This window comes from Lissotriton helveticus, chromosome 5_1 (assembly GCF_964261635.1).
Source record: "Lissotriton helveticus chromosome 5_1, aLisHel1.1, whole genome shotgun sequence".
Taxonomy (NCBI): Eukaryota; Metazoa; Chordata; class Amphibia; order Caudata; family Salamandridae; genus Lissotriton; species Lissotriton helveticus.
In genome coordinates this window covers 756,005,532-756,029,553 of record NC_136065.1, presented here as the reverse complement: position 1 = coordinate 756,029,553, position 24,022 = coordinate 756,005,532, and the positions used below count along the sequence as shown (strand labels likewise).

The window sequence follows — 24,022 nt, the reverse complement described above, 5'->3', positions numbered from 1 at the left end:
TAAGAGGTGCGCGGAAGCGGGGAGAAAGGAGACAGTCAGCAAAACATCAGTATGCAAGGTTTCAGACAGAAACAGACTAGCAACAACCCAGCAGGCTACACAGCCCAACGCAAGGTATCAGAAGAAATACCCTCAGAGAACTACGGGAACACAAAGACCACAAGGGAACAACAAGGATAATTGTTACCGGTGTGGAAGCCAAAAACATGCCAGCAGCGACAAAATCTGCCCAGCCTTCAGGGCCAAATGCTCATTCTGTGGAATAATGTGACACTACGAAAAGGTGTGCAGGCATAAGCTCAGGAGGACGGAGGTGAAGTACGTAGCCCAAGACTGCAAAGAGGAAGAAGAAACACCAGGAGAAGAAGAGGAAGGAGAAAAAGTCTTGTGCATAGACGACCAAGTCCTCGGAATAAACTGCACAGGATCCAAGAAGCCTGTACTACAAATGACGATCGGTGGAGTACAAATCAATATAGTGGCGGATTCAGGTTCTCCGTACACTATAGTTTAGCGATCTGTGTGGGAAAGAGACTTTGAACACAGGACGAATGCAAGCTTAAGTCCCCCTGACATACGCTCAGTCACGTACACAGGCGAACTCATACCCATGGTAGGGTATTGTCCTCTCACTTTTGAGTTTAAGGGTCGAACAGCGGACGGCAAGCTGTACGTTGCCGAGAAGGGACCCTCTGTTCTGGGATGGATAGATCAAGGTGCCCTAGGAATCCAACTCAACCCAGGAGGAGTCACCCAAGTCCTAATGGTTGATACAGAACAAGAGTACAAAGAAGCCACGTGGAAGAGAGAATACCCGGAGGTCTTCAAGGGAACCATAGGTCAGATGACCAAATTCACCCACAAAATACGCTTAAAGGATGGGGCACGACCGGTAAGCCACAAGGTCCGCAACATTCCCTTCAGAAGCAGGGAGGCAGTGCACGAAGAACTACTACGCCTGGAAAGGAACGGAATCATTGAAGCAATCGAGAGTGCTGAGTGGCTCGCGCCTCTCGTCGTCGCTCAGAAACCCAATGGGAAGGTACGTCTGTGTGTGGACCTAAGGGAACTTAACAAGAACATATGGGTGGACAAGTTCCCGCTACCCCAGATAAACGAGATGCTATCTAAGACGAAAGGGATAAAGTGGTTCTCCACCGTAGATCTCTCATCTGCATACCATCAAATTGCTCTACATCCTTCAGGCAGTCACCTAACATCATTCATAACACCGTTCGGATGTTATAAATTCCTTAGAATGCCATTCGGATTAGCATCCGCCGCAGCTGTGTTTCAAAAACTCATGCATAGACTGTTTCAAAAAGTGGAAAGAGTGCAATACCTCCAAGACGATATCCTCATAATGGGAAAGTCAAAAAGCGACCATGACACAAAGCTACATTCAGTGTTAACCATTCTGGCGCAAAACGAACTCACCGTGGAACGGGCAAAATGCAAGTTCGGTGTAAGGTCTGTTACATACCTGGGTCATGAGATCAGTGAAAAGGGAATAGAACCGAAGAAAGCCAATGTGTCAGCCATCAAAGACGCACCCACACCCACGAACGAGGAGGACATTTGCTCGTTTTTAGGCATGGCGGAGTTCTACAGTAAATTCGTCCCGCACTTTGTGTCCAAAACCCATCATCTGAGACAACTCTTGAAGGAAAGGAACACATTCAAATGGTCCAGCGAGGAGCAAACGGAGATTGACGTACTGAAAAAAGACATTTGCAATGCCATACCCCTTAAAGGATTCAACCAAGCTGCTTTGTCCATACTGACCACCGATGCCAGCGACAAGGGATTGGGGGCAGTGTTGATGCAGAGGTCACAGGAGGCAGAAGTCACCACTGTCAGCTTTGCCTCAAGGTCGTTAGCGCCCAACGAAGAAAAGTTCAGCGTGATAGAAAAGGAAATGCTGGTAACGGTATGGGCCATGGAGCGTTTCAGACAGTTTCTATGGGGCTCCAGCTTCTTGCTCCGCACGACCATAAACCACTAGTGAAAGTCCTCACCTCCAGTGGGCATGCACACTCGACCCCCAGCATAGCAAAAATGACCCTGAGGTTATTGGATTATGTATACGAAGTGGAATACATTCCAGGAAACAGAAACAAGGTGGCTGATTTTTTTTGCAGAGCGGCAGCTATGGAGCCGATGGCAGATCAAGAGCCCTCAGGATGGGAGGACTACATGGTGGCGTCAACACAAGGCCATGAAACAGAAATCAGTGCAAGAGAATGGGAGGAAGCGTACACCCAAGATGAGATTTTGAAGGCTGTGAAGAGCTACGTGACACACGGTTGGCCAGACAAGAAACACCTAGACAGCCAGCTGAGGAAATTCTGGGAAGTTCGAGAGGAACTGTTGATTGGAGACAATCAGGCGTTCTTATTAAGAGGAGACAAAGTGGTATTTATTTATTTATTATGCAATTTATAACGCGCGAACTAAACCCGAAGGTATCAAGGCGCCTACCAAAAAAGTTCAGAAATGCAGGACACAACTACAAGTACGCGCGTACAAAAAGGTGGATCTTCAGGGCAGATCTAAATGATTGTAAGGTGGAGAGAGACCTTAATTCAAAGGGAAGAGCGTTCCACCACTTAGGGGCTAAATAAGAAAAGGCTTTCCCACCCCATCTAGTTTTCCGAATACGTGGAACAGAGAGAAGGAATCTGTTTGAGGAGCGAAGGTTCCTGCCAGGATTATGAAGAGACAGAGTAGATCCGATGCCAGTGGGGCCATTTTTAGCCAAAGCCTTAAAAACCATACACATTGTTTTAAAACAAATCCGGTCCTCAACAGGAAGCCAAAGGAGCTGCTTCCTAGCTGAGGTGGCAGAGGCACGTCGAGGTAGATCCAGGACACATCTGGCTGCTGCATTCTGGACCACCTGCAAGCGCTGTAGCTGACTTTTATTCAGTCCCGCATACAGCGCATTGCAGTAGTCCAGACGGGAGCCCAGGAGAGCAACGACAAGTTGCTTTCTTGCCTGCAAAGAGAGATAGTGCCTAATTTTCCTTAGTATGTGGATGATGCCCCAACAGGTCGAAACAGTCCTATTGACCTGTTGGCACATACTAAGGGTGGGATCAATCATGACCCCCAGGTTTTTAGCCAAAGAAGTAGGATCAGGGCAGGCACCCAGTGAGTCCGGCCACCACTCAACTGACCAAATCTCTTCCTTTCCTCCGAACACCATCACCTCAGTCTTCTCCCCATTCAGTTTCAGTGAGTTGTGAATCATCCACTGGCCGACTGCCTCCATACAAGATCTAAAATTGGAGGCAGTCGACATAGCTGACTGGGAGAGGGAGACGAGGATCTGGGTATCATCCGCATAGGAAACTACCTCCATCCCAAAAGATCTAATAAGTCTGGCAAGGGGGGTCACATAGATGTTAAAAAGGGTAGGGCTAAGCGCCGACCCCTGAGGGACCCCACATTGCACAGACAGGGATGGAGATAGGAATTTACCCAGCATCACCCTTTGCTCTCTATGGTCGAGAAAAGTGGAAAGGAGCCCCAGGGCCGCCCCCTGAACCCCAATCTCACCCAGTCGAGATGTAAGGACTGGGGGGGAAAGGGTATCGAAGGCAGCCGTGAGGTCTAAAAGGATCAGGAGGGAAGTCTGACCCCCATCCACACACGTGCGGATAGAATCAAGCACTAAGGTGAGGGCAGACTCGGTGCTATGTTCCCTCCTAAACCCATGCTGGGAAGGATCCAGACAACCTGAACTCTCCACGAAGGCAGCAAGATGTTTATTTAAATGGGCTTCTAACATCTTCGCGGGAGCCGGGAGCAGTGAGATGGGGCGAAAGTTCTTTAATACCCCAGGATCAAGGGAAGATTTCTTGAGCAGTGGTTTTACAACAGCATTTTTCCACTGCTGAGGAAAAATGCCCTCCCTCATCACCCTATTCATGATGTCAACAAGAGGGGGTAGGAGGGATTCTCTACACTGCTTAAAGATCTTTAAAGGACAGGCGTCTAGCGGAGAACCAGATTTAGTTTTATAAGAAGGATCTCAAGGTCTTGTAGAGAGTGAGGAGGAAAGGATTCCAGAACTCTGGCCTGAGGTAGCTCTACAAAAGCAGCGTCCAGAACAACAGGAACTGGGGGCTCAGGGGTAGATAATCTCTGCGACTCCAAAGCAGTATAAATGTCCGATATTTTGGACTGGAAGAAGGAGGCTATGCTATTGCAGAGCTCCTGAGATGCAATGACAGGGTCGGGGACCTGGAGAGATGTAAGAGAGTCCACAATCCTGAAAAGCTCTTTAGGAGATGAAAGTGAAACTGTGAGGGCCGTAAAGTATTCTTGTTTGGTCCTAATCACTTCCAACTTATATCTTTTTAGCAGGATCTTGTGGGCTTCCCTGTTCCTTTGGTCCCAACTAGCATGCCATAGGCGCTCCTGTCTCCTTACTTCCTGTCTAAGACGTCTTAGATGTTCAGAAAACCAAGGGGCTGAAGGTCTTTTCCTGGCTGAATAACAAGATCGGGCAGGAGCCAGTTCATCCAGGGCCTCTGTGATGATCTTTTCATATTGTAGTACTGCCAAGGGAACATCCACCTCCTGGGTTGAGGACAAACTAAGTGTCCACGGGTCGAAAGAATTTTCCCTGATGTTTTTAAGATTCCTACGTTCTTCAATCGTACTCGGAACTTTTCTAATGGTGTCCTGGCTCGGGTGGGTCAGATTAAAGGGGACGGCCAGGTGATCCGACCAAGACAGGGAAAAGGGATCCGTTACTGTCAGCCTCTGATCATTAGAAAAGATCCCATCGAGCGTGTGCCCCGCTCGGTGGGTAGGTCCTTTCACCAATTGGGTGAGCCCACAAGCTGACATAGCTGCCAGCAGGGCGAAGGTGTCCTGAGCCTCCAACAGTTCTAGGTGAAAATTAAAATCACCTAAAATAGTGAGATTTTCACGGCCAAAATAAGGTTCCAAAACATGGAACAGTTTCAGGCCGAAATCTACTCTGGGCCGGGGGGGCGATAGACCAAAATCCCGTTAAATGCGGGATTAAGAGAGTCGGATAATGAAAAATATAGCACTTGGACAACATCCTTGAGGTCAGAGACGGGCATAATGTGACATTGAAACCTGTCTTTATACAGGATAGCCAGCCCTCCACCAACGCGACCTATTCTGTCCTGCCGTGCTAAGCAGTACCCATCAGGGACCGCTTCGACAAGATCTGGACCTGAGGAGTCTTTAGCCCATGTTTCCGTCACAAAAACCCATGAGGGTTTTTTTTCTAGCACAAACTCTTTAAAAACAATGTTATTTTTAATGAGTGAGTGAGCATTAATGAGAAAACAATTTTCGCTCGACGCACAGACTCCCAACGGAGAGCAGAGCTCCCAAGGGGAGGAGGGAGAGGCTGGGTTGAAACCTCCCGACCCTACCTGAAAACAACCACATCCCATAGGTAGCAGAAAGTCTTCAGGGGTACTCTTATGAAAACATGTTGTAACTGGAGGTTTGAGACGCAGTATATCCTGTAGGGAGTATTTCAGTAAGTGATGGCCTACCTTATACTGACCTAGAGTCCAGCCGTCCTGGCCGTCCTCAGCGCGGACGGGCGCAGACGGGCTGGACTCTGGCGTGACTCCGGCGTGGCTGCGGCGATCACGCTGCGCTCACACGCTAGCACTAGTAAATATAGGGCTATAGCCAGTCCACGTGACTGCTAGAGCGCAGAGCGTTTCCGCCTTTCCCTAACACCCACCCAAGATGGCGCCCACCGATTTCAGAGTGCGAGGGTCCGACCCGCTAAGTAGCGGTGAGGGTCACAGTTTAAATGCAGCAATGCGGCAATGCAGAGGGGGTTTTTAAAAACAAGGGAAAACTGTGCATCAGAATTAAAATTAAACAAAAGACAAAACGGGTAATATTAAAAACCAGTGGTATAGCGAGTACGAGCGCAATGCAGTAATGGCGAGCAAGAGGGAATGCTCTTACCTCCACCCCTTAAGTAGTAGGAGCCCCGAGCTGCCTCTAGCCAGTCCACGTGACTGCTAGAGCGCAGAGCGTTTCCGCCTTTCCCTAACACCCACCCAAGATGGCGCCCACCGATTTCAGAGTGCGAGGGTCCGACCCGCTAAGTAGCGGTGAGTGTCACAGTTTAAATGCAGCAATGCGGCAATGCAGAGGGGGTTTTTAAAAACAAGGGAAAACTGTGCATCAGAATTAAAATTAAACAAAAGACAAAACGGGTAATATTAAAAACCAGTGGTATAGCGAGTACGAGCGCAATGCAGTAATGGCGAGCAAGCCCCAGAGGTACCCCCAGAGACCTTAGTGGAACACCTCCTAACTATTCTACATGAGGGACACCTCGGCATAATGAAGACCAAAGCCAGGGCAAAGCAGGCATATTGGTGGCCTGCCATGGACTGTCAAGTGGAGAGACATGTCCGGATGTGCGAACCATGCACCTCGGCGGACAAAACACAGGTCTTACTGCGCCCGCCGCTGGGAAAATTCGCATGTCCCTCTGGTCCTTGGGAGATGCTAATCGGTGGACATATTGGGCCCCATTCTGGATACCAACCGAGTGCCCAAATATGCTATAGTACTGGTGGACAGGTATTCCAAATGGCCGGAAGTGGAAGTATGTGAAGCTGCGGACACTGAAGCCGTGCTTTCCTTCCTTACGTCCACATTCTTGAGAGAAGGGATTGCTAAAGTGATCTCCTGCGACAATGGACCACAGTTCGAGTCCACAAAATGGGATGCCGTCATGGTCCACAACGGGATAGAAGTTAAACATACCCCAGTCTACCACCCAGCAGGGAATGGATTGGCAGAGAGTTTTGATAGAGTGATAATGGGGTCAGCGCAAGCAGCGATAAGTGCGGGGCAAGATTGGGAGAAGGAGCTCCAAAGGCTGTTATGGGCATATCTCATTACCCCTGCCAGCACAGGATATAGCCCCTTAAGAATACTGCGCGGGCGAGACCCATTTACGAAGGACAATCTGGTGTGGAAACATCTAATAGTCCAGAGCAAGTGGTCCCCGGCAGTCGTACGTCGGAATATTGAGAAGGCACAGGCCTTGTACACAGAACACTACAACAAACAACAGAATGTCAAAGAGGTGGCCCTAGAAAAAGGCGAGTGGGTAAGAGTGAAACAGGCGGTGTTGAAGAAGAAGGGAGACAGCAAGTTCACACCCCCTCTACAAGTGATAGAGCCGTATGCCAGATCAGCTCTAATCAGTGATGGGAAAGTGTGGTCACAAGACAGGATGGCGAAGTGTAGCAAAATCATGAAGTGGGAAATTCCAGACGAGTGGAGTCCGCTCTCTCTTGAGGGAAGCGAAGAAACGGGACAAGCGAAAGCAACGGAGTCTGACATGCCCAGGAACCACCTCCATCGTTGGAGCAATGAGGACCAGTACACTCAGGAGGAAGGTGAAGAAGTGGAAAGAACCAATCCGCCAATGCCACGGAGCAATGGAGGCGAGGGAATAGGTAGAGGACTGCGAACAAAAGCAAACATGGGAGATGGTAATACAGACAGTGGTCAAGGCGCAAGCTCCAGCCCGATGCAAGTGAGAACAAAGTCGGGCAGAGTGATTAAAGCGCTGTCCCAGGTTAGGGGGGGAAGTAAGGCTCGGGTCTAACTCCACAGGAGTAACCAAGGGGGAGGAAGTCAAGTGAGAGGCCGAATCCTTATTTAGGGTTTTCAACGAAGGCTTTATTTTAATGTAACAACGCCGTTGCCGACTTGTGATCCGTTCTCCTGCAAACGCTGCTGGGTCAAAGGGGGTCTTCTGCGATGAATCCAGCTTGCTTCAGTAAGGTCTCTTCGCGGGGTTCGTCGCTCCTTCTCTCCGGCTCCGGGGCGTGTGGAAAGAGGGAGAGAGAGACCGTGTCAGATCAAGGTTTGAGACCATACAGGTCGGCGGGGCCGGGGGTGAGGGAAACCGGTGAACAGTGCAGTATATACACTCCGTGAGGGAAGTGCTCGTGTAGGGAGGGGGTTTAGGGGTTGGAACTTTACACGGGGCTGTACAATCACTCAGGAGACTGGACCCTGCGTCCCACCCAGCCCGCCACTCGGCCCCGTACCTGCTGTAGCCACGCCTCTCCCGTGGGAGCGTGGCGGGGCGAAGCGTGGAAACGTTGGCCTCCTGGCTTCAGGTCCGACGCTCCTTCTCCGCTCTCCGTCACTTCTCTCAGTACTCCTTCTCCCGTCTTCTCTCCGTAGTCAGCACTCCAAACTCCTTTCTCCACCTGGGAAACGCCGTCCGCTGCTTCCGGGGCTGGTCTCTCTGTTGACGTCCCGCCGAGGCTGTAGATGGGAGGGGCCATGTCGTCACTTGCCTCGTAGTTAAAGGGGCCACATCTCAGTGTCTCGCTCGGCCAGTTCGATTCCGGCTCCTCGTTCCAAGAGGGGTCAGGCGGCTGTTGGAAAGTAAAGGAAGTGGGTAATAGGGGGGTGGCTGACCACCAGTCAGTGTTCTCTTCCTCTCCTGGACCACTCGCCCCGTCACAAGCGCCCAAGAAATTCGAGGACTTTAACATGGAAACCAAGTAAGATTGTTCCATTCATTAACCTTGCCCAAATGTATAACTATTGAAACCCTGTGTATTGTATGCAATGATCATATCTATGAAGAGAATATTAAAGGGGGTAGATATGTGGTGATGCTCTAGTTGTTTACAGAGCGCACAATAAGGACGTCGGGAGCGTGAGGCGGCCGTTTTGGGTTTTGCCGCAAAAAGAGAAACGGAACGGAGCTTTCCCGGCGCTCAGGGAAATAAAGTTAATAAAACTCAACGCTGGTGTCTGAAAGTTATTAAGGGGCACGAAGGGCACCAGCACAGCCTCTTCTGGGGGTTCAGTGGCTCCAGTACTTAAAGTATATAGAGCTACTGCCACTTACGGTGCTGACCTTTATGGCTACGCTGATATATATATCTGGTTACACAGATTGAAAATATGTGCATCAAGATGCTATTTAACCTACCCCTGAGCCTACCCCTTATACCTCCACAATTTGGTTTAACTCTAAATTAAATCTATCAGGTAACAATGACAAAACTATTTATTGCATTTGGTGCGCCTTTGAACAACTTTGGAGTTGATACCTTAAAGAGAAGCTTTGGTCGAGTTCATTATATTTGATCGCCATGTGCGAACCTCGTGGCTCAGGCATAAAAAATACACTTGTCTGAAATGATTAAATCTGAAGATGTTTGCAGCTGCCAAGCAGAAGTGAGCACAGGTGTTACTCTAAAATTAAAACAAGTTTATTGGAAGTGCATCTCGATGCAGATCTGAAAAGATCAAAAGAGTATCACTAGGCATTTTTTAAATTACAAGTGTTTCCCAAGCTTCGAGACATATTTGAATAGAATTTGTCCACTTCAGGCTAAATGTTTATATGTAAAGTTTAGAATTGGAATTTGCAAATGAGATCGTTTACAAGAATGGGATAAGGGGGGCTGCTCACCATCTTACTATCCACACTGCTCAATGCTCCAGGAGACGAAGGAGCACTTCTTCTTCTTTTGTCCAAGGTATACACTGCCTCGTAGGAGGTGGATTATTGCAGCATGTAAGCTTATTGGTGTGGTTATGTTATGTTATGTTATGTTATTGGTTTTTATTGTGCGCACAGCTACTCCAGCTAAGGAGCGTCCTGGCGCATGGTTCACTACGGGGAAGTCCTAAGGATTCTTAGAAGTGACATAAAGGTACAGATTGTGTTTGCTGTCTCCCGGTTTTCATCTTGGGTTTGGAGAATTAGACATAAACACGTCTCCTTTATGGCCACTTAAAATGGCTTGGAGGCTTTGTGGGTCAGAATAGATGGGTCGTTAAAAACTTGAATATGAACTGTGGTTTTGCCTATAATTTTTCTAGATTAACAGTTTTAAAAAGCTTCTTGTATATTCATGTATCTTTTTTGCGCAATATGAGAGTGTTTTTAGGGAGCTGCTTTTGAACTTTAGATTTGTTGCTTCTAAAATCAAATTGCATTTGCACTTTATTATGACGACTTTGGCTGGTTCCATTATGATTTTTATGTTCTCCATACTGCACTCTTTGATAAAATAATTTTTATTCATGATTAACTTTTGTACTGTATTAGACATATCTGGCTTAAGACACTCAGCAATTTGCATACGTAGTCAGTCACTGTGATCTCATAGTTATGAGTGTATACTTTTTCAGTCACAAACTGTTTTAGTTATGTTCATGTATTACTTTTTTGGCTTTTAGCCAAAATAAAGTATTTACTTAATACTACTTTTTAACTGTGACTTTTTCAGGGAATGTCAATCATTTTTTTTTATAGAAATCTGGTTTGAAAATAAGGATTAACATAATGTTTTCACTTGTGATAACATTCTTTTCAAAATCAGCAACCTCTTACCTGATTGAAAATAAATGCATTTTTCTTCTATTCGTAAACTGTTCAAAAATGGCCCTCTCTGAAGGATCACCCCAAATTAGTTTTGCCTACCTCCTCCTCTTTTTCTGGCCTTGTTTTTGTTGGCTTTAGGACTCTGATCACTTTACCACTGCTAACCAGTGGTAAAGAGCATGTGCCCTCTCCTCTAAACATGGTGACTTTGACTCATACTCAATTTGACATATTTAATTTACTTATAAGTCCCTAATAAAGTGCACTAAATGTGCCCAGAGTCTCTAAATGAAATGCTACTAGTGGTCCTGCAGAACTGCTTGCGGCACCTACTTAAGTAGCCCTCCAACCATGTCTAAGGCCTGCAGTTGCAGAGCCTGTGTGCGCCGTTTTAAACTGCCATGTTGACCTGGCAAGTTAAACCTCTTGCCAGGCCTAAATCTTCTCTTTTTCTACATATAAGTCACTCCTAAAGCAAGCCCTGTATGACCCACAGGGCAGGGTGAAATGTATTGAAAAGGCAGGACATGTACTTTTAAGTTTTAAATGTCTTGCATGTGAAAACTTCCAGTTTCGTTTTTCACTACTGAAAGGCCTATCTCTTCCATAGGATGACTTTGGGATTACCTTATTACAACTTTCAAGTGTAATTCCCAATTGTGAAGATATCGATTTTTCATGTTTGATGTTCGTGGACTCAAAATTTAAAATCACAACTTCTGGTGAAGTTGGATTTTAAATTACAGTTTGATAAATGCACTTTTAGAAAGTTGACATTTACTTACTTCAGCCATTTGGTGCCTGCTATCTGTCTCTGTTCAGTCTGGGTTGGGTGACAACTGGACTTTGCATATTTCCTCTAGACAGCCACACACAAAGGGAGTGTTAGGTGTGTCTTGATGGGTCATAATGGGAGATGGAAGTGAGGAGCTGGGCTTTGCATTGCACACTTACATCTGACTAGGCTGTGTCCTGTCCCCACACAAAGGGCTGCATACTCCCCTGTAGTGAGTCTGAAGTCATTACAGGAAGGGAGGACCTTGATCACATAAAAGCTTTCTTCAATGTCTCCCACACTTCAAAGGCACAACTGGGTAAAAAGTATTAGACCTTTGTCACCATAACTTCAGTTCACTTCTGGTCATATGACTACTCTGCCAAAAAGAATATCTTTGTGAAACGACTGCTACTCTGATGGACTTGAGCTTTGCTGGACTTCTGCCTTGCTATGCTCTTGCCTTGCTGAGCTGCCCTGCTGTTCTCCTGCCTTGTGCCTTGGTGAGAAGGACTGGATCTGCATCACTTATAGTAGCAGAGGGGGATTCGCAGGGGTGTCACAGGGGGGATTGCGGGGAAAATTATAAGTAAACTTACCTTTATTCCGGGTCCTGTGTCTACTCAGCTCTTGCTCTGCTGTCTCTGACATGAACAGGAAGAAAGCAGCCAGACTCCTTCCCCAAAGCCAATCACAACGCTGCAAGCAGCATTGTGATTGGTCGGGATGCTGCGCAGCCAGGGGCGATGGGGGCTGCTATGCAGCCTGCATGGAGAAGGGCAGAGTGTGCATGACTGGTTTGGGCAGCCCGAGAGTGCCAACCAAACAGTTGTTTCACACTCGGGAGTGGGCAAACCACTCCTGCCCTGCTCAAAGAGCAGAACAGCCCGCCCACCCGCAATGTGCAATGAAAACGTAAAATGGTAATGAAAACGTAAAATGGTAATAACTTTAAGTAATTAGCATTTTATGTTTTGGCTTTCTCGCACTGTGAGAAAGCAATGTGGTGACGCTCCTCCATCCAAGTGGAGGAGCCACCTCTGATCACTTGAACCCAGAGTGACTCCAAGGGATTGCATGCTGACCTCCTGTTTTAAGCCGAAGGGACTCAAAGACCTCAACTACCTGCATCTGCAGCCGGACTCTACAAGGTGTGAGTCTGTCCTGTCAAGTAGTGCCACCCCAGTCCTGGACCCTTGGAAGTGAGGCCTAAGTTGGTTCTACATTCAAAACCCATGCATCCTCATCGCAACCAGTGCATCTTTGTCTTTGCATAAATCAGAACTAGGGCATTCTCTTTGCTGCATGGAGCAGATCCGGTCCATCACCCTCAGAACCAGTGCATTACCTTTGGAATCGATGCATCTCCTACTGCAGGAGCAGCAGCCGCGCATTGCATTCAGGACCAGCGCTTTACACTCTGGACCAGTGCATTTCCACAGGTGAGTGGAGAAAATCGACACATCTTGTCCACTGTGTGGCTCGACACTGACGCATAATTTGGGCTGCACCTCACATCCTCGTCGACGACAGCATCCCAGATCAAGGTACTTTGGTTTATCGATCTCAAGCGGGTCCCTGTATCTGGCCCACGCTCCATTGCGTTAGGCCTGAACTTTTGACTTTGCCCCGGTGAAGCGCGACCAGATAACCCATTTAAGCACTTATTGCTTCTAAGCATTATTTTACATTTATTCTTTAAAAACTTCGTATCTCGACTTCAAATTGTTGGAATTTTGTCGTTTTGGTCTGGATTTATTTATTAAATTATTATTTCTCTTTCTAACCTGGTGTGGAGTCTTTTCATGGTATTTTCACTGTCTTACTGTTTGACGTGTTGCACAAATACTTTACACATTGCCGTCTTAGTTAAGGCTGACTGCTCTTTGCCAAGATACCAGAGGGTGAGCATAAGATTATTTAGAGTGTGTTATGACTTACCCTGACTGGGATTGTGGTTCCTGCTTTAACAGGATGCATACCTCTGCCAACCACAAACCCCATTTTCTAACATACAATTCTATCAAAATTTAACTATACCTGCTACTTGGATAAAGAAACATCATGCTAACTTAATTGACTTATTTTGTTCCAGCTGAGTTTCTGAGTCACTGCCAGCGTTTGTGTTCTTGGATCTACATTGGACACCCACTGCTTCACCGACACTTAAACGCCATCAGAGCCTTCAATTCCTGAATGTATAACTGTGTGGGCGGTGCTATTTGTATACTTGGTTCCTTGTTGTACAACCAGTGGCTGACAGTGCAATTCCATTGTTCAGATTAATAATTTGTAAGATAGTATCTTAGAGCAAGTACCTGAGTGCAAGTGTTTGTGATCTGGGACGTGTGTTGGACACACACTATTCTCACTATTACTTCCTCCTACGTTGTCCTCAGATCTCTGTGATTAGTTCAATGTCTCACTGCACGTTTGAGTACTGTTGCTGTATGTCTCACTCTACTGTTGCTGTCACTAGATTGCTCACACAAATCCTGGATTGTGGCCATGAGTGCTGATGTGGGTGAGTGGGGTGGGTGCATACAACTGTGCCTGCATTGCACCCCCTCTGTCTCACTCTAATTCTGCTGCCACAAATCCCTAGTTGTGGCCATGGGTGGTGGTATGAGTGAGTAGGGTGTTTCAGTCAACCTGGGCCTGTGTTGGACACCCTCTTCCTTCCTACACACAGGGGATGGTTTTAGGGTTCAGGGGTAGAATAAGTGAAGGTGCAATTGTGTTTGGCAGGTAGGAGGGTAGAATAGGGTAGGTTTGCAGTGTATATTATTACATTTAGGGGTGTTTTTGAGTATAGAGAAAAAGGTATTTTAGAGGTTTTATATATAAGATGTTTACTGGTCTGAGGTAGGTTTTAAGGGTTTTTAGGGTTGGGGCTAGACTTAAACATTTAAAATGTTATTTATAACAATTAAACAGGTTAAGTACTTGAAAATAATTTTAACAATAAAAAATGAAATGATCGGTAATACTTGTACACAGCCCAATTAGCCTGAACTAATTTCAACCCAAAGTAAAAGTCCTTAAGTAATGTTATGGGAAGTTTTCGTAAGGCAACATATGGCATACAGCCAACTTATTTCCCCTAATTAGACAAATTAGGCATTCTAATAATAGGCCTATCACATTCCTGGTTTAATCCAAGCAGCAGACACTGTATCCTTTCTCTCTGACCTTGCCACACTCAACCTTACTAAAATTAGCAATGGTCCGACTCATTCAGCTGGCCACGCTCTACATGCGGTTTTTACCAACTCTACCTTCCTCACATGCGAAGCCCCGAAGCCAGTCAGCTGGACAGACCATGCTATCATCAACCTCCAACTGGAGGATCCCAAGACACGCCAACCGCTAATCCAACGCAAACAATCGCAGTTTAGACAATGGCATAAAGTCAACCCAACTTCCTTCGCTTCCACCTTCGCGATTACCAAAATCTGGCCAAGTAACAACAGCGAAGATAGCCTCTCCCTTCTTAATGAATCCATCTTAGATGCCATTGACCGGATCGCTCCTGTAAAAGTGGGACACCCCAAAACCAAAGCCTTCAGGCGGCATGGTTCTCCATAGAACTCCTGAAAGAAAAAACAGGTGTAAAAATCTCAAAAGTAAATGGCGCCTCACCAACCTCCCAGGCAACAAAGAAAAATTCAAGGCCGCCCTTACCCTATACCACAAAAACATTAAACTCACACGCAAAGCACACATAGTCCTCCTACTCAGCCAGGCCGACAATTCATCCAAATCTATGTATTAAATCCTGAAAACCTTCAATAACCCCAAAGCCTGTGAATCAGAAGACATTCCATCCCAAAAGCTATGTGATAAAATCAGTAATCACTTCATACAAAAAATTGACAAAATCTACAAAATATTGCCACTACCAAACCTCCCCCTCCCCCAAGTTTCACTCCCAAAACCCCCACTGGACCCATTCCCAATGCTGACGCCCTTCTAAATTTCCCCCCTTTAACCCGCGAAGAAATCAAAACTGCCATGACGGCCATAAAATCAGGCTCCCCACTTGATACCATACCTGCCAAAATCATGGCTTCCCTAACCGAACAACTATCGGAACCCATCTGTACGGTACTAAACCAGTCCCTGGAAGAAGGGCACTTACCCTCCTCATGGAAGGCTGCCTAAGTCATCCCCATCCGGATAAATCCCAAGCTCCCCACAGAAAATCTCTCTAACCTTCGCCCCATCTCCCTCCACCCTTATCTGAGCAAAGTTTTGGAAAAACATGTCAATCATCATCTCTCCAACCACATTGAACGGACTGGCTACCTCGACCCCTCCCAATCTGGTTTTCGTCCTAAGTATAGTTCTGAGACAGCCCTCTTGGCAGTCACCGACACCATCAGACTTTCCCTAGACCAGAATCAACCTACCCTTCTAGTGCTATTGGACCTATCCGCCGCCTTTGATACGGTGGACCACCGGACTCTGCTCACTAGAATCAGGGAAGCAGGAGTCGGAGGGACAGCCCTGAAATGGATGACCAGCTTTCTCTCCAACCGCTCCCAAACCATCAATTTAGGCCCCTTCAGATCCACTCCCCAGGAACTCACTAAGGGGGTGCCACAAGGCTCATGCTTGAGCCCATCGATGTTCAACATATACATAGCCCCGCTAGCAACCCTCCTGAGAAAACATGGGTTCGTCCCGATATCATACGCAGACGACCCCCAGCTCACCTTCTCTTTTAATAGAACTTCTCAATCTGCCCAAAATACCTTCTCTCTAGGAATGCTGGCAATCTCACGCTGGATGGAAAGCAATTTCCTCCAGCTGAACGCCGGGAAAACGGAGGTTCTGCTCTTTGGAGATGCCCCCCTCCTATGGTCACCTTCCTGGTGGCCCCCTGAACTAGGCACACCCCCAACCCCGGCAACCACAGTCAAAAACCTCAGTGTACACCTTAAACAGTCCCTAAACATGAAAAAACACGTCAATCACACAGTCGGATCCTGCTTCCACACCCTTGGCTTACTAAGGAAAGCTTTTCCTTACCTCCCTGACGCTATAAGGAAAACCCTCACACAGGCCCTGATATTAAGCAAGCTGGACTATTGCAAGGCCCTGTTGATTGCAGCAAATTAGTCCTCCTTAAACAGACTACAAGTGATACAGAACACTGCCACCCGCACGGTTCTGAATGCCCCCCCCCCAGATCAGCTTCCGCTCCCCTTCTCCACCAGCTGCATTGGCTGCCTATACGAAAACGTGTGAAATTCAAGATATGTTGCCTACACACAAAGCTATCTAGGGGAATGCCCCCCCCCCTTATCTAGCAGAGAGACTTCACCGCTATTACCCGGCCCGGATTCTACGCTCCAGCTCCCAATCTCCCCTCAAAACCCCCAACATAAAAAAGGCTAGATCCGGAGGCAGGTCCTTCTCGTATCAAGCCCCCCTCATATGTAATCAACTTCCTCTGGCTCTAAGACAGTGCCCGGATCATCTTAAATTCAGAAGACTCCTGAAAACTGCCCTGTTCTAATCTCCTTTCCACTACCATTGCTGCGCTTCCAAGCGCTGAGATACCTCCCCGGGGGTGATTCAAGCGCTATACAAATAATTAAATCAAATCAAATCCTTTATTTCATTGAAATATCTGCTTGCACTTAAATGTCGTCTAACCTATTGTCTGATCTATTTGGCCTCCCGGCTCTTTCACTCTTAACATATTTGTTCACAGTTTGGCACAACTGTGTATTTTTGCTTTAGTGCATTGTTATGCCGTGATTGATATCTTGTAGTGTACATTAGGTTGCCTATGTTAAATAGTGACTGAAACGTTTTGACATTAACACTGAATCGCATTCTTTTATGTATTTTATATAATATTGTATAACACAATATGCTCTGTAATTGTTTTATTGATCTTGGTACAAAATCAACTACTAGATGTAATCTCATAATACCTAGTTGATGATTCCTTATGGTCCTGTTTCTACTAAGAAAGTCTTCAATTCATTACACAGTTTTTAAAAGCAAGCAATGCTTAAGTGTCCACTACAATAAGTTCCAACTGAGGAACCTATTCAAACACACAATTATTTTACTCACTGCGGGAAAATGCGCTGTTTATAGCACTAATAAACGGGTAACCAAACATTTCTATTTTGGTAGATGGGTGATTCGTTTCTTTCAAAGCAAGCTTTGCTCGTATTAAATGGGCTCACATCTGCAAACCATACCTTCAGTTTTTAATTTTAGTTAATTGTGTCCTCTGGACACACACTTACTTTATTGGTTCTTTTTGTTTGGTATAAACTGATATTCTGAATATCAGTATGTAAAAAATGAACCTTCTTCTGTGGGCTATAGGATGTTAAGGGGAGCAAATGATGAATTGAAATTAGGACCGAGAAGTGTATTGAAGTCTTCTGGTTTAATGTGGTTCTTCTGCTTCCTGGATTAGCTTATTCATTTAATTCATTTCGTATTGTTGTTTTTTTAATCCAGGTTGAAGAGGAATAAAGTGCCAGTGATGCCTCTCTCTGGAACCCCAGCACCAAACAAAAGGAAAAAGTCTTCCAAACTCATCATGGAGATGACAGGCAATGGTATGGGACTTGCATGTGGCAGAAATATCCCCCACCTATGTATGTCGCTTCATATGGATTGTTGTACTAAGAGTTTGAAGTCTGCAACCATCTTGGAATTATGAGCAATATGGGGTACGCAATTCCTGGTTGTCATTAATTGTTTCCATGCTCATTTCAAATTATTTAAACTTTTATTTGGAATCAGTATGGTAGCATCCCGTAAACGAAATTCATACACAGACCAAATCAATGACATTCTCATGTTTTCTCATATTTGACTGCTGTGAAATTTCACAGTTACCTTAGCATCTGCGGACAAAGACTTTATGTGAAAATATAACACAGTTCTGGAATAGGCTGCTAAGTGAAACCAAAATATATCATCATGCAAAAAATTAGAGGAGGGGAACGAAGTGCAAATGAAGCCCTAAGGCAGGATTTCATACTATCCTTGATACTGTGTTGCAGAGCTTTCAAGTTTCCCAGTTCCATAAATTAGTAGTTCAGACATGCAAGAATTTTCTCTAAATTCGGAGACTTGCAGTCCTAGTTTTAGTTCAACAGGTCAACAAACCACTTCATGCAACAGTAAAACATCTGAAGTGGAGGAGAACAATCACACACGGCACTGTGAAACCTGGGAGATCTGATTTGGGTAGCACTCTTATACATTAGGCCAAGATGGGTATTGACGTACTACTAGATGTAAACACCTAGGCTCGCCTTATGAGTAGTCCATTTTGATTCTGAATCAAGAGACAGCACATGTTTACACAGGGATCAAAATTACAATTTTGTGGTAATTACAGCATCCCCACAATGTTTCCAACATCTAGCCTGTCAAAAGGTACCATGGTAAAATGCCAGTAAGTACTGGTACATCAAGGTTTTGATGAAAAAAACACCAGAATCTGAATATAATAGCAATATGTTCTTGGACCCAAGAACTAGTGACCCCTGTGCCATCAGGATTTGTCATAGTCTATAAATAACTCACCAGACACCATGTCACTTGCAATGAGTGCTCCAATCAGTTTCTTGAATTTGCAAAGTGGGATAGAACTTTTCAAAACATGGATAACATTTGGGTGCATTTCGAGAATCGACTAAAGAGGAGAATTTTGCTTTGTTAAGTTGCTTAGAATGAGATCTCAGTGTTAAGTCTCTACTGATCACAGCAAAATACCTCAAAATTGCCCGTTCAGAGTAAGCATGTTTTATGTTTTTTACACCATCTGTGTTTTCGTTGGCCTGGCTAGACTAAGAAAGAATGAAGAACAAATAATGGGAGAAATATAAGAATGTACAACAATGCCCAGCTGTTCCATTTTTTTTTAACTGTGTAACTTATCCTCCATCTTGTAACACGTATATACGTAATTAACATGTCTAAAGAACTCTGGTGATTACTTTGTGTGCAATTTTTCAAAGATGAATTGCAATAACCGTAGTACAAAGGTTGCTAGGTATGCACAGAAGGCTTTGAAAAACAATTTGGTGGATGTAGGTCTCTTCAATAAGTGCAGCAGGAGACATCAGAGTTGGGTGGAAGGAAGCTTTATTCAGGACATGAAGTTGCAGAGACCTCATCCAGACAAGGAACCAGCTTAACTGCCACACAAGCAGTTCCAATCTAGTGCCCGGCAATGCACCCGGCATTCCAGAACATAAAGAATGTGATAGATAGAAATATTCAGGACACCACACTTCCTGCCTTCTTCACCATCCGAAATAAAGTTACAAACTTTGTACAAGCTTTATTAAGCCAAAATACATATAAGTGAGGTTAGAAGCAAGTAACACACATAACACAAGAAAAATAACACAAAGAAATAAGCGAAACAGTGCAACTGATACACACCTGAAACACATGACCACACAATGTAAAGAGCAGAAGGCCTGAGAACGTAATCTTGCAAGTGGCAAAGAGTACACTTCAAATGACAAGGCCTACCACCTCTTTCATCCACAATGGTATTTTCTGGAACAGGATCTTGAGCTGCACTAGAGGCAGCAGCAGGGGTGGATCTATCTGGACATTTCGCCACTCTTCCCAAATTCCGGATTCTATGCTCACTGGTCTTTATAGCATTTTTGAAGACTTTAATCACCTCAAAGGACCTACTGACTTTGGAAGAACCACCAGTTTTCCTGGGAGATTTAATCTTAACCCAGTCACCCACACTGACAAAGGTACTCTTCACACCCTTTCTTTCATCACACCTATCCTTCCTTTTATTCATCACCTCTCTTTCTTTCTCCTTCCAGCCTTCAATTCCTCCTATTCCCCTGTCCACCAGCAACCTCTTTGAGGTAACCCACAACGGGACAACTCCTATGTTGAGAACTCTTCCTTTAAACAAGCAAAAGGGGGCTACCCCAGTGGAAGGAAGGGAAATGAACCAATACTCTTGCACCATTTTGTTTTAACAGCCAACTCCCAACTTTCACCACAGGCAACGGCTTGCTGCATAGTCTCTTTGAGAACCTTAATACATCTCTATACCACACCATTGTATTCTGGGTGATAAAGAGCAGCCTTCTTGTGCCTAATACCCTTGAAATTTAAAAACTCTTCCATGACCCTTGATGTGAATTGGACTCCGTTGTCTGATAAAAGTGTTAGCGGAAAACCTTCACGTTCAAAGAGTTCTTCTAGGAATTCAATGACCACAGAAGACTCAACTGAATTAACAATTTTGATATCAGGCTACCAAGAGAACATGTCAATGCACACAATGACATAGCCGTCCTGAGTTCTAAGCCTCACAGAATCCAATAGGTCAATAGAAAGGTCTGTCCATGGACCTGAGGCTTGTTCCCTAATGACCATGGGTTGTGTTCTGCATTTCAGGCCCTTGTCCAAACATGCACACTCTACACATGCACACACTAGTCTCTCCACATGCACACCCATAGCTGGCCACCAGTAAGCCTCACTGATCCTCTCCTTTGTTTTAGCAATACCCATGTGTGACGCATGAGCACTTTCAATCAACTTTTCTCTCAAAACAAATGGTGGAACGGGTTTACTACCACGCATGAGGAGACCGTCTACCACAGCACGATCTTCTGTAATGTTCCTAAATCCCTTGAGATCCTCCTCACAGTCCTTCTTCTCACACCAACCACCAAATACAAAGGAGATGACTCTCTGTAAAGCACCATCACTCTCCAAATTTTCTCTCCATACACTCTCAGAAATGAGACCTTCACTGATCAGGCATACATGTACTTCTTCTTCAAGCTCCTCACCACCAAACCACTCCAAATCATCCACCAAATGATCATCTTCACCGCCGAGCCTTGAAAGACAATCTGCCAAGACATTCATGGAATCAGGCAAATATGAAATATCGAAATCAAGTTCTAGTAAGGCCACCACCCATTTCCTTATGTGATGAGAAACAAAGTCTATTCCCTTTTTTGAGAACACATCCTTAAGCGGTTTGTGGTCAGTAAAATCTTCAATTTCTTCCCCCACAAAAACTTCCTTAACTTGTGCACCGCCCAGAACACACCAAGAGCCTCCTTCTCTTCTAAAGAATAACTACATTCCGCACCCCTCAATGGCCCGGAAACAAACAAAATAGTTCTCTCTTCTCCATCCACTTTCTGCAACAGTACAGCACCCAAACCAGTTGCACTTGCATCAGTCATAAGATAAGAAACTTTTGTTGGGTCAAAACAACCTAGACAAGGTGCATCATTAAGGTGTTTCTTGATACTAAGAAATTCCTCCTTACAAGTCTTAGACCAAAGAAATTAATTTCCCTTCTTTACTAGCGATCTTAGACACAAGGTTTTCCCAGCAAAATTCTGAACTAATTTATGATAAAACTCTGCCATACCAAGAAATTTGACTAGCTCCTCCTTATTTGACGGAGCTCGTAGACTGCTAATGGAGCTTACCAAAGAAGGTTTAGGCTTGATACCCGCAGCACACAGAGAGTGACCAAGGTAAATTATTATTTTACATCAAAGTTCCACTTGTACGCTCTAAGAGTGAGACTTGCATCACTTAACCTTTTCAAAACAGACTTGAACCTTGCATCATGTTGCTCCAGATCAACTCCAAAGATGAGCACATCATCTTGATAAACTTTGATAGTGTGGAGGCCTCTAAGAATGCCCTCCATTGCCCTCTGAAACACTGAGGCAGATGAAATAAGATCAAACGGCATTCTCAGAAACCTAAACGTGCCAAAAGGTGTGACAAAGGCTGTAACATCTTGAGAAGCAGGGTGAAGATTGACCTTGTGGTAAGCGGAGGTAAGGTCTAGGAAAGAGAAGTGTTTAGCCCCTTCAAGTGAACACAACATTTCAGTTATATTGGGCAAAGGGTAGTGGTCAACAATGACAGCCCTACTGAGCTCCCTCAAGTCCACACAGAGCCGGGCCTCTCCATTGGCCTTGCGAGCCATCACAACCGGAGAGACCCACTCAGTTACCTCGACTTCTTGAATAATCCCTTTGGCTAAAAGTTTGTCCAACTCTGTTTTCATGCTCTCCATAACTAATAGTGGAACATTCCTGACCTTCGCAATCTTAGGAATGGCATCAGACTTGATCCTTATGCGATGCATATAGTTTTTTTAACAGCCAAGATCATTTGCTAAAACAGAAGGAAAATCCTTGATCCAATCACAATCAGAATTAGAGTTATTCACCACCCTGACAGGAGTTAATTCTTTCAAACAAACTGAAGGGCATTCATTGGAGTCAAGAAACATATGCAAGTCTCTCTGATAGAACCAACTTATAAGCAAATCCCCCTTCATTGAAACATAAACATTCCCAGAAATAACCCCTCCTTTAAAGTCAATTGTACCCCAAAAATAACCAAGTAATTGTATAGTAACTCCACCATATCCTTTCGGTCTAATGTGTGGTTTTGGAAGAGTACCTTTCCCAAAAAGATTGGATTCATAAAAGTTCCTGGGAACCAGTGTGATCTTGGCCCCAGAGTCAAAGAGCATCTTGACTGGAAAATCGGTGACTAAAACAAGTTGTTGTGGACCATACTTTACATCACATGCCACTTGGAGTATCTCTATTTCTTCCAGATCATCCTCATAAAGATCAACTTCACTGACTTTTTTATGTCCTTTGTTTGTTCAACAGCATTTAGAGACATGCCCCCTTTTCCCACATGCTATACAATCCGCTTTCCATCCTGGACATCCTTTAAAATTCGCCAAGTGACCAGGGTTACCACACCTGAAATACTTTCCTTGAAAGTTTTTTGTAATGAGTAACTTTTGGGTGGGAAATGTTTTAGATTTGGTAGCACTGTCTCCAACTACTTTAACATCAGTATTTTCCTTCTTATCAATAGAGGAGTCCTTACATATGACATCAATACAAGCTTTGGAATGTTCATGTATTTTGGCTATGGTGAGAACTTCTTAAAGAGAAGGAGAATCCTTTTGCCACAAGGCATCCCTTGCTTTATCTAGTGTGCAGCATAACATGAAATGATCCCTTAAGTGTTCCTCCAAAGTTGAGCCAAAATTGCAGGTGGAAGCTAATTTGAGTAAAATTGTTTTAAATATTGTTCAACAGATTCATCGTGCCTTTGCATTCTTCTTCCAAAATGGTAGCGTTCAAGGACAGTGCTTACTTTAGGAAGATAGTGTAAATCTAGTTTTTTAATGCATATTTCAAATTCATTTAGTGAGGCAGCCTCCTAATTAGATAAATCTGGGAGATGTTAAAAGATTTCTTGTCCTTCAGATCCCAGCTAATGTAATAATAAAGATTTGCACCTCTCCGCACTTAATGAAGTTCCACAAACACGAGCATAATGAGTGAATAACTTTTTCCATTTAAGCCATGAAAGAGGAGGATCAACACAGTTTGTAGTTCAGTTTAGATACCAACTCACATATCGAATGTTAATAACTGACTACATAGCAAGGGGTCATATATGCAAACACGGGTGAAATACTCACACCTGCCTCCGCCAGCACGTAGCCAAAGGGACAAGTTACAGCGAGACACAACATCGTACAATAAGCTTACCTACCAGCAAATCCATGAGCGATGATGTATAATCACATCTGGCGGAACGGAACCCAAATGTTGAAGATGAACTATGTTTGTAGATATTATGTAACCTTTCTTCGTGTGTAATAACTGACATATGATCGATATGATGCCCCACATGGGAATCTGAAATGTAAAACCCTAATAAAAAGATTTAAACGAAACAGGAGAATCAACAGGGGCAGTTAAGAAGAATGGAGGTGCAGTGACGTTTTGCATGGTAAT

General features: G+C 44.9%; 1 protein-coding gene across 1 annotated transcript in view; it reads left to right on the top strand.

The window, feature by feature from the left end:
- MYOZ1 (myozenin 1) overlaps window positions 1–24,022 on the top strand; it is a 516,347-nt gene that overhangs the window by 131,572 nt on the left and 360,753 nt on the right. Inside the window, exon 2 of the mRNA XM_078643228.1 lies at window positions 17,667–17,767. Coding sequence (XP_078499354.1) covers window positions 17,692–17,767 — 76 coding nt within the window. The 5' untranslated portion in view covers window positions 17,667–17,691. The remainder of the gene's footprint in view (window positions 1–17,666; window positions 17,768–24,022) is intronic.